Source organism: Cydia pomonella, chromosome 20 (genome assembly GCF_033807575.1).
Source record: "Cydia pomonella isolate Wapato2018A chromosome 20, ilCydPomo1, whole genome shotgun sequence".
NCBI lineage: Eukaryota > Metazoa > Arthropoda > Insecta > Lepidoptera > Tortricidae > Cydia > Cydia pomonella.
Genome location: NC_084722.1, coordinates 11,669,518 through 11,681,925, shown reverse-complemented (window position 1 = coordinate 11,681,925; position 12,408 = coordinate 11,669,518). Strand labels below are relative to the sequence as shown.

General features: G+C 35.7%; 1 protein-coding gene across 1 annotated transcript in view; it reads right to left on the bottom strand.

Moving 5' to 3' along the window:
* Positions 1-11,976, bottom strand: part of LOC133529006 (signal peptide peptidase-like 3) — a 28,589-nt gene extending 16,613 nt beyond the window's left edge. The window contains exons 1-2 of the mRNA XM_061866578.1: positions 11,406-11,976; positions 5,542-5,649 (exon numbers count right to left, since the gene is read on the bottom strand). Of these exons, the coding sequence (XP_061722562.1) occupies positions 5,542-5,612 (71 nt within the window). The 5' untranslated portion in view covers positions 5,613-5,649; positions 11,406-11,976. The remainder of the gene's footprint in view (positions 1-5,541; positions 5,650-11,405) is intronic.
* Between the last annotated feature and the right edge of the window lie 432 nt (positions 11,977-12,408).

The following is a 12,408-nucleotide window of genomic DNA, read 5'->3' as shown; positions in this document are numbered from 1 at the left end:
TGCTTATGCTAATGAAAGTAAACAGTGCAGTCTTTTCTATTCTACCCACTTTGTAACCTAACTAAAATTTTGTATCGATTAATCTTACATTGTCTGCATGTTAGTCCTAAGATATATTATATAAATATTGTATTCTCAAGTAAGCGAATTTTGTAAATTCTTTTTGAGAATAAATTTCTTAAACCATAACAGTGCAGGCCCCATGTCTTTAAAGATAAGACCTGAGAACGCTTTCAAATAAACTTGATCAGTATGGTTTGAAATCGTCATAAATTTCTGACGATTATAACCGAAAGTAGAAATTGGTCGTAAAGCCGACCTGTTGATCATTCCCATTAGTTTTAAGTGCTTTGACACGGAGCTTGATTTTACAATGGTAATTACATGAATCACTAAGTGTAACGGAGCAGTCAACTCAACACTCATGTGATATCTGAGTTATTGCCCGTGACACTGAGTATTAAAGTAGGATATTTATCAGCTGGAGTGATTTGCCAGATTATAGGATGTCAATAAATTTCGTTATTCATAAACGTTATACGTAAACCTCCTTGGAGGTAAGCTTACTGGTCATTTTTATTCCACTTGGCCTTTGTTGGTTCGTTTTGTATGAGTTATTGAACGATACGAAATATCATATTTTGATATTTCTTTTTTGCTTTACGGTGAAGAAAAATCAACGCATGGCAACCGACAAGGCTTAGTTTCTGTTTCTTCTCTAGGTTAAAAGGTCAGAATGGCAGTCGCTTTTATAAGTGCCTACGCGCATTCTAGGGGGTTAGGTTGCCAACTTGCCAAAGCAAAAAAAAAAGATGATGAGAAAAGATATTTCATTACACAGACACATTTTTTAAATATACATGAGAAGAATGAAGCACAACTAAGGAAAGTAGTAATACGTCCGTAATAATCCAACTAATTGAAAATGCGACGTAGGTATTCTCAAACGAACCCTTCGAACATTTGATTAGGAAGTGGTGGACAATGCGGGTCTTTTTATGATTAATGAGCAATGACATTGACCTGACACGAACAAGTAGTCATAATTTCTAGTAATTATGATTTTCATTTTTCTAACATTATGTGGAATTAAACCGGTATCAATTAATCAAAGTAGTATTATTTCATTGTTCCATGCATTCACTAAGAAAAAAAGTTTAAAATGAAAATAAGTTCAACACGGTTCAACACCCTATAATATCTTGGCTGTGGGTATATTACTGTGTGCAGAGTTTAGATTAGCTGACTAACATTTGACGCAATTAAATATATTATATATGTACGTTGTACAGACAAGGTATTAAATATTTGCACGGAATAAGTGCCAATAATATGTATACAAGCCCTTATTGCCTATACATTAAGGTAGTGTGTACATATTTTTGGCACTTTGTCCGTATCGATATTTAATACCTTGACTGTACCATCATTAATAGCATTACCATTGTTTATTTTTGTGTCAATGCCGCTGGCAGCAAAGCTAAGTTTACAGTTTGCTGATCAGTTCTGTTTAAATGTCAATAATTGTTACTAAAATAGACTAATCATTTCGTAGTTATACATTGTGGTGTTTTCAGTTATTTTCAGATTTCAAACTGACCAGAGGCTCTGCGTCCTATTATTTCACCGACGTTTTTATATGATACGATTTCTAATGTTTTATCCATCATCGTGTGTATTCGATCGTTGATTACATCCCAGTAATTAAGTAATACGTAATGATAGGTAATATGCCCGCCACAGAATCGATTATATGTATCTACTGTGCATCAGTACAGAAAATTCTAGCGTATTTTATTTGGTCAGAAATAAAAAAGGTCATTATTCTTCATTTAATGTTATTATCTAAGTATTTGTGTTTCACAAAATCACTCGGTTAACTCTCAATTAACATTATGTAACATATCACTAGCGACGTCGCTAGATTTTTACGTAAAAATCTGTGGATACGTTTTATTAGTATTCGAATGGTTGACGATCGGTCTGGCCTAGTGGGTAGTGATAGTGACCCTACCTATGAAGCGGATGGTCCTGGGTTCGAATCCCGGTAAGGGTATTTATTTGATATTTCTTCCCGAGTCATGGATGTTTTATATGTATTTAAGTATTTGTAATATATTATATGGGTCTCTAACTCTCTATTGTTTCCCATAAAGTTAAGTCATAATGTATTGTTTGTCCGCATTTTCATTAGCCATAATTTGGTTTTTCTCAGAAACGCGTAACTTTTCAGGATTTCCATAAAACAAACCTAACCTATCAGGTTTCAGTGTTATGACTAATGATAATATGACTTTCAATAATTATGCAAAACAAAGGGATCCGATATTATATATACCGTCGTCTGAGTACCCACATCACAAGAATTCTTGGCTTACCGTGGGACTTAGTCAATTTGTGTAAGAATGTCTATAATATTTATTTATTATTTTATTTAGATGTTTGTGTACTAGTTTGGTTAACCTAAATTAACACCCTGTAAACTCCATGGTTGTAAGAAATAAATCGAAAATGACATTCAGAGAGGCTAATTTCTTCTAAGAGAGACCTCACACTCTAGTCAGATGCTTGACTCTGGCCAGAGCTATAGAAAATGGCGTCGCTACGCAGTTGCGGCAACGTTGCGTCGAGCAGCAGCCATAGAGTTCACTATATGCCGACGCTCGGGGAACGTTAGTGTTGGGTCTCTCTAGGGCTCTTGACAGTCGTGAGGAGTTGGTGCAGTATTTCTTTGCGATTGGCGAGAATGCGGGGGAGCCGGGCGCGCCCCCGCATCCAAGTCTAATAACTGGGAACATTTATTATTTTAAACGTCAAACTTTTATGAAATTAAGACGTTTAAATAACAGTTGCACTGACGGGGCTATCAAAAACGTTGCCAACTTAGCTTGGTCTAACTCTATGTAGCAACAGCATCGAACGCGAAATTAAGTTCAGCTGCCTAAAATAAGGACTGAATAGGTATTTATAATGACTCAAAATAAACGGGACTTGCTTCTATATAGGTATGTTTAATGTCGTTCGAACACAAAGCCAAGCGACAAGCGCCGCGCTGTGGTTGGGGCCTAGAGGATTGACACCATTTCACGCTTAATAATTCTGATTATAATCATGGAAAAACCGTTGTTTTGTCACAGCTTTTGTCAACTAAACAATCAACAAACGTCGTCCAATAAAGCCTGTTCTGTTGATTATAAAGTTCTATTTACTTTTTCCAGTCTCGGTACCTTTCTACACCCTCTTCCTGGTAACAACTATTCGCGCCAATCGAAAAATCATCACGATCCCGGCGTTCGAATGAAATGAAAAGTCAGATACAGCAGGCGCTCGATAATCAGGCACCTGAAATTTTCCGTCTGTCAGATTGTTGTATATGTTTTTTTTATTTTATTAGCCTATTTGTGTGTCCCACTGCTGGGCAAAGGCCTCCCCTCTAGCTTTCCAATCCTCCCTGTGCTGAGCAAGATCCCGCCAATCCCGCTGAAACGCATCCAAGTCGTCCCGCCATCTCTTTCTCGGTCAGCCTCTGCCACGACTACACTGGGGATGTCAGCTAGTGGCTATTGTAGCCCATCTGTCATCATTCATCCGGCAGACATGTCCAGCCCAGTCCCACTTTAACCTGGCGGTCTTCATCCCAACATCGACGACACGGGTTTTGGAGCGAAGCTCTGTGTTCCTCACCCTGTCAGATCTTTGGATACCCAGGATACTCCGCTCCATTGCCCTTTGGCAAACCTTGAGCCGTGATTTTTGCGCCTCAGTTAATGACCAGGTTTGGGCACCATAGGTGAGGATGAGTAAGATGCATATATCGACGAGCTTGCGCTTCAGTGCAATTGGGAGTTTACCTTTCATGAGTTCATAGACCAGAAGCTCCGCCAGGCGTTTTCGATCATTCTATCAATCTCCTTGTCCTGGCGATCTGTGAAGGAGACTATCTGGCCCAAATAAGTATACTCGTCGACATATTGCAAAATGTTCCCATCCACCGTCACCCCGTGTTTCTTGCTGTTGGTCATTAACTGGGTTTTAGATTGGTTCATCGTCAGACCAACCTCAAGGCTTGCGTCGCTAAGTTCTTGCAGCATAGCAGTTCAATTGCCGTTGTAGATGTAGTTGGATATGTATGGAAGATAAAAGCTTTATATCGATAATAAATTCTACATATCAAATTATTAATGAATGATTATAGTGCGGGACACCTGAGTCGGCCAGCGCTGAAATACCGATAGCTTGCCTGTTCTTATTTCTACAAAGTTAACGTTAACCCGCGGTCGCTATTTTGCACTGGCACGAGTGTAACTGCGGTAAACATTTCGGAAAGCGTTTATCGTCGTCCGTCGTCCATCAAGCTAGGCAAGCTAGCGAGGGTTTTATAGGTTCCCCTTCTCACATCAACGTCACGGTATGATCACAACAACCCTCTGACCATTGCTAGGCCTTGTATCTTTGCAATAAGGTCTACAAAAGTCAACGAATTCTGTGGAAAGTACATAGAGGTGTTTACTTTTCATCACACTTCGCTCGTAAACGTAGCTAATGTGTTTTATGGCCTAAATGTATATCTTTTCTTGAGCTTTTCGACCTCATTAGGTACGTCGCAAGGTTTATTTTTTTAAATATATCAGCCAATTTATGCATAAATGTGTTTAATTTTAAATTTGATTTAATATTAAATATCACGGCACATGACACTTTTAATAGCATTTTTGAATTATATATTATATTAATATGAATATCAAAGTAAAATATAAAAATACTTACAAAGCACTACAAAATACATATAAACACATTATAAACAACCTAACCTAGGGTGCCGCTAGCAGCGGGGCAGGGCCCAAGCTGCCGGTGGTCAGGGCTGCAGAGAGAGGAACCGCCGGACTATCCGCCCCGTGTCCAAGATCACATATTATATTTATCGTTGTCTGAGTACCCACAACACAAGCCCTCTTGAACTTACTGTGGGGCTTGTCAATTTGTGTAAGATGTCCATATATTTATTAATTTATTTACTAATATTAAAAAAAAATACTGGTTTCCCACATAACTTGAAACAAAAGGGAATTCTAAATTCAGTTGGCTGTGTGAGAGCTTAACGAGAAATTATATTATGAAAACATCGTCTGAAAATTATCACCATTCGGGGACTTAAAACATCGTGTGGATACTGGACTAACCTTCGGACCTTGTTCTTGTTACCCAAGTTGGAAGGTCGGATGGCAGTAATTTTCGTAAGCCCTAGTATCTGCGCCAATTCTTGGGATTTGGTTACCCGAGCGGACCCCAGGTTCCCTAATTGAGTTACGGCAATGTCGGGATTACGCTAGGAAGATGATTGCAGATATGGCTCGTGATCGAGTCCACCGACGAGTATCTTAATAGTAGGTATAGGTAAACGTCGCTTGCGCTTGTAAATTCCGCTTTGTAATTAATTACAATTGAGGTAACTAAAACCTTTAAGGATGTTTCTCCGGTTTTCTAAAATCAGGCATATATTGAAATTTACAAGCACAACGACGGGTAAACAATGATAATTACTTGGAGGAGTCCATGATTGAGTAGGCCCACTTGTACTCCTGGTATTCCATGTTGGCGCCCACCTGCGCCATGTTTCACCGGCCGAGGAGCGCTGCGGGCGAGATCAGTCTGCAATCAAAACACGTCAACTGTTAGCTCAACGAGGGGAGGGAGGGTTGTAAATAAACATATGCAAATAAATCATTAATTCATACATAGGCTACAGAGACTGCTTACCATCAGGCGGGCCGTGTGCTTGTTTGTCACCAAAAAAAAACCTTAGTACCCCCTTTTTACAAGCTTTTACGTAGGTAACTTGCAATGCATTAGGAACAATGTATGCTAAACTGCCCACAGCATTTGCAAAAAATATATTGGACAGTTCCACAACATCATTCGCGACTAGCTAATTTTCGGTCTTTAGAACAACTTATAGAACAACTGTTGGTTCTCATTGTTTAATACCTAGAATTTGTGAACATAATTTATTATATAAACAGAATAGATGTGACTTGTTAATGATGACACAAAATCAGTTCAAAACATATTTACATAGACTCAAGGCAAAACCATAATTCCGAAATATGTGTAACGATTTTCTTATGTTTTAACTGTCTGTATTCGTTAAGAACACATCATTTGTTCACTACTCACGTGCTTGCTAGAAAATCTGACGTAAAAAATTAAAAAACATATAGAAAAATCTAAAAATAGCGTTTTGTAAGAATTAAATCCCAGCAAGCTGGAAATAGTTTTAATACTTTCATTTGGTCCTAAGATATTTTTTCCTTTGATTGTCAAACCACTCGATGTATGTAGAAGGAACCCACCGTCAATTACAATGCCACTACCAGCAAGGTTTGGTAGATGAGACATTGGTAAAAAGGCATTTTCGGATTTTTAACACGATTTTACTAAAAATATATTTTAAAACCAATTACCTACGTATTGAAACGATTTTCAGCTTGCTGGGAATTAAATCTTTGACGAAATTTAATTTGTTTGGCCTAATAATGTTAGGTATCGAATAAAAATTAAAGCGAAGAAAGCTTCGGCCTGAACAACTGATAAGTTTGACGCGCCAAATAATAAATGATTAGCCAATTTTCCTTTTGTTTTGTTTTTTTCTTCCTCAGTATTCGATAAAAGTTGGTGGAATAGTTCCCTATTCTGTACAATTTATGCGCAATTTTACTGTATGTCCTAGGTATTAATTCTAGCTGTGGTACCTAGTTAAAGGAATATTACATACATTTTGTTCGCAAATTGTCATTTCGTATTTATTCCGCCCAGAATGAGGAACTCTTCAAACTTACCAAATTATATCGAAATCTGACGAAAAAAAACTACCACAAAATAAAAGTTTCGAAAGCAACAATCAATAAGGACATGAGCAACTGTATCGTTTATCGTTTCCGCTCCGACGTTTATTTGACTATAGCTTATTTAACTAGATTATCGAATATTGTATCCTGATATATGATATGATACAGAAGAGTTATCAATTACAAAATGCAAAAATATATGTTACCAAAAATGGACACAATATTTCAGCGTTCAATCCTTTACTTGTGACTAACGTTTTTAGTCATTTGGGCCACACTCATTGGTACCTATTAACTATACATAACTGGAGTCTGGTATAGTCTGTATATGTACATGTTTTTTTATTCTGACTTCTAGGCAAAGATCTACAAACCAATATTTACTTTGAGTTTATTTACAATTTAAGGTGTTTGCTGCTATGTTTGGGAAAATATTGTGTGCAAGGCTATTGCCTTATTAGAGTCTCATTCTCGGGCCTGGACTCAACTTCGTATCGTTTTGTAACTTCCGTCCTTAAAATTTAAGGAGCCTTATTATGTCCCCGTTGCACATAATACCTACTATAAATTTATAATTGCATATAGAATTTGTAAACAGTTGTTTGGTCAGCAGAGGTTCGAATATTGAAACAATTTACCCGATTACGGTAGAACCAAAAGGGTTACGATTTAGGCAGTCTAGAGTCTGACCAAGCTAAGGGCCAACACACATACCCACGAATCTGTATTGGCCCCGCCATACAATTCCGTAACGTTGCACGACGCCGCAACGTGAGACGACGTCGTATCGTCGGTATGTGTGTTGGCTCTAACTCTGCATGGCATTTGCAACGACAAAGTGTGGCAATGTTATTTCTATGCGAATATTACGTTTATAACGACACTCTCTCACTTGTAAAGTTAACTTGGTCGGACTCTATGGCGCATAGCATGACACATCGCCCCACCGTTGTATCGAAATTGCTACAGATGTAGGAATAATCCTTTACCATCGTATTTTCACGGCAACGCACGAACGTGTTATGTTATGCTATATCAGTCAGTCTCAGTACAAAAAGTACTGAGGTTGACTGACTTAGCATGACAAATACGAACGTTTCCGGGAAAACACTAACAAGAATTGTTCACTACATCTGTAAGTCGTTTTGATGAATGTGATGTCAGTTCATTTCTTATGTTTAAGTGACATAGGGTGCATTTTAACCGACTTCCAAAAACAAGGGCGGGACGATAAAATCGCTATCAAATTATAGGTTATTTTTACTTGTTATGATTATTTTTCGCATCTAGCATCTGTCCCCGGCCAACATGACCGATTGGAATGCCTCACAAAAACTAACTTTTGTTCGTATTAAATTGATGGATATATAAAATATTCGTATTCTGTAATAACACACACATTACAATAATAACAAACAGTAGTACATTCCACACTAACCAAATGTCAAACAAACATTACATCATAATGTAAACATTATCTCACACACATCCTCCCAAATCTCACCCTGTATTTATTTATTTATTTAATCGTATGTCTACACACTGGTAGCTTATATAATATTGGTGGTATAACATTAATTGCTAATTGAGTAGGTACTACAATTTATGATCTAGTTCCTTCACCCATCGGGCTGCGTTCACATCAGGGCAGAGCAGGTTCCAGGTCCCTGTCTGCATTAATGCATGTTAGACACTAAGTATACAGGCTGATCAATCCAAAACGGTCAGTATAGAGAAGTCAGAAACTATGATAAATAGCCACATCGGTTCTTAGGCAACATGGCTTCGATTTTAAATTTAATAATAATAATGATTTTAGGAGACTATAGTCTATGTTTGTGGCTGGATAGGCGTGCACTAACAGCAACACTCTTTTAACTTCGGAAGGCCCATTGTGCATTACAATATTCACTCAGTTTCAATCTTTTCACAAACCAAATAAATTTATTTGTTTACTTTCTCAAAGTTAGTAAATTCATCCATTTTTTTTTGGATTATTCAATTTATTTTCTGGATATATAAAAAACCGGACAAGTGCGAATCGGACTCGCCCACTGAGGGTTCCGCACAAATTAACTTGTTTACTATAATACAACATTCCGTACAACTTAACTAATTTTTTTTTAAATTATTTTTACAAATTTATAGTTTTTAGATTTTTTTATATACTTTAGTCGTAGGTTTAGGGAAAAATCTCAAAACCTCTAAAACTAAAGTATCAAAGTATACGTTTTTTGCAGAAAAACAGGCGTTTTTTTTTTCACAGCTTCAAAAGGACTGCAGACCTGTGTAGGATTATATATAGTTTTAATTTTAACTTGATACCGCCACGCGTTCTCGAGAAGGGTTCAAATAAAAATAGGCTAAGTTTATGATCAACTTCTAAAAAGGGGAGTTATTATATAAAAAGTTTAAACTAAATTTTTATTAAAGAATTTAAACTTTTGTTATCTTTATTGAGAAAAAAAAGTCTTTTTCACAATTAAAAATCAGAAAGTAAATTAGTGCTAACTTTTTACTTCTTTCTGTTTTGATTCAACAAATCTTTTACCAACAAATGTCAACTACTTACCTTTACGAGATAATATAAACTGAATGACAGATTCAGAGCAATGACATTCACATGAAGTATAAAATCTTTAATAACTTTTTGTATACCTGAGCCACACCAGCACAGAAACTGCAGTGGCTCTGCATGATGTATGTTAAAACAAGCTGAATTATCTCATAACATAGGATATTTGAAGATACTGTTAACAATAATATGTAATGTGTCATTTAAGACTGATTTTAAATAAAGTTGACACAAATGTGTGTAGGTACAAATGTTGTGAGTACTTTATATGCAAATGCTGCGATGTAAGGTTAATATTCTAAACTAGTATAATAGAATAGATGAGTAACTATGTATATCTAGTATCAATATATATAAAAAATAAGCCTACCTCACAAGTATCAATTTAATTTTGATATTTTTATGACTGGTCTGGCCTAGTGCCTATGAAGCCAATGGTCCTGGGATAAAATCCTGGTAAGGGCATTTATTTGTGTGATGAGCACAGATATGTTCCTGAGTCAAGGGTATTTTCTATGTATTTAAGTATTTGTATATTATATATATTGTTGTTTGAGTACCCACAACACAAGCTTTCTTGATTCTTGAGCTTACTGTGGAGCTTAGTCATACTCAATATATTTATTTATATACATCTGAATGTATATATTTTTTAACACAAGACATCACTGATTGTGACTGTGTGTGGGGACTGTCTTTCTTACTGTTGGTTGTAGGCTATTATGTCTACTGAAAGGTTTATAACTATAGGTTTCAGCCTAATAAGATAGATAAGATAAGAAGTACTTTATTTGTAAATACAAACATAAAGGAGATTATTTATAAAAACCTAGAAAGGGGAAAGTGCAATAAAATAGCCTCATCTCAGCATGATGTAATTACCAGATAGTAATTACTCAAAGGAAATTGGCTATGCAACTGTTACAGAAAGCTTGATATAAATTAATAACCACAAATTTACCAGTCAGAAAGATATAATTATGTATCAATAGCTACATACATGGATATAATACAACAATCAGATTCAGATTAAATAACAAGTTATGACTGGCTATATAAGTCTAAACCTCAATAACCATTGTGTAAACATTCACTAACAATTGCACCTGCCCTGGCTAATCTTATTGGCACAGAGCACCCATTTCTGATAAGAGGGCAGTGCCCTGAACCCTAACTACTTTCTGTATTAATAATAGGTGGAGTGTGAAATCAATTACTACTTATCCAACAAAGTCTCATAAACTTTTACTTCCTTAAGTATGTCTCGTGCTTATTAAGTACTTTTCAATAAATAAATTAAACCATATTATAATGACACAAGATATTATGACTAATATTATATCCACTGCTAGTTCTGTACTATTACATATATTTGTACTCTAATAAAAGTTAAGCATTCATAAACCACAATGAAGCATAAATTATATAGTTCTTTTATTATAGTTTATTTATGTCAGATAGGTATGTAAATAAATAATCAATTTCAGATAGCTCACTACAATTACTTCAAGAGGGTAGTCTGCATGTACGTATATTTGTATATCGGGGGTCATGTAACCGGAAGATAGTAAGGACTACGTCTAACAGTCCGATAAGGCAAAGAAAATCTAAGTAGGTCACTTTTAGAGTAAAGATAGTTTACAGCTTAAAGAAAATTCACACAAAATGAAATAAAAGTTAACTTGTTTGGACAACTCTGAAAGGAGATACGTCAATTGTCTCCAAAAAGATCAGAATAAGTAGAGCACGAAAATAATGTACAATAAAGTGAAAGGGTAAATACCGAAACGAACTTCCAATATGTCTCGGTCAATGTATTGTTGGAGAAAACGACCTCAATGAAGTTGTTTTACCGACGATATTTGCAATTATAATTGTTAATTATTGATCAGTTGTTGATGAGAAATAAATAAAAGAGAAGTCTTCCAAAACAATCTACAGAAGCGTACTAATTACTGATGGGAATACACATAAAATACACTCACCGAAGCCGGGGACTGCTTTCAATTATATCACTGTCAGCCCCGTGATCCCATGCTTAAGAATTATTACTTAATATTAAACTAACATCGAGTAAACTGCTATCCACAAAATTTATTTACATAAAAGCCCTACACTCGTCCGACAGCCAATCGACGGCCATCATAGATAGCTAGTGTTGTGCAACACTGCAACTTCAAGAAGTCATAGTCAAGAAAATAGCACGGAGATAATTGTTGTTTTAAATAATTTGATGCATTTATATTTATTTACGCATAAATATGAATTAATTATTTTTAATAAATCATTTGATTGTGTTAAAAGCGGCATTAATTTATTATGTTGGCTCACCTGATTTTATACCATGTGCTATCCGAATGAGAGTGAGTAAAAACGGGGGCGTTTTAATATATAACTCAAACGTTTTAGCTGCTGTCATTCTGACACTGACATTTGATCTTAACCTCAAAAATCCTATAGTATAATAGTTTTTTTCTTAATAATCTTGATTTTTGATTACATTCAATACAAGAATTAAATAAAATTAAATAATAGAACGTAGTGATTATATGCTCTTTGATTCAATAAACAAAAATGAAGTTGACACAATTTTTACTGAGACGTAATCGACTCCCCAATGGACATTTGTTTAGAGGCAAAGATCGGCTAGTGAAAAAGGTGGAGCCGACACATTTACGTAAACTGGCACAGGATTTTGAAGTAGAAGAGCAAAATATGTTTTATTTGCGATTTCCCTACCTTACTGAGGTTTGTACTTTAAGTAATATCAGTTCATTCATTTTTGCAATGTGAAATGTTAATTTTTTACTTTTATGGCATAATCATTTGAACTAATTTCATAAAAAATATTAATGCATTTTCAATGTAATAATTCACTTAAGTAATGTTTTTGATTTCCAGGCTGAAAGTGCGGGCCATGCAAAGGCATTGGGAAATGCTGACAAAAGGAAACAAAAATTCCAGGAGGAAACTAGAAGGATGTTCAAA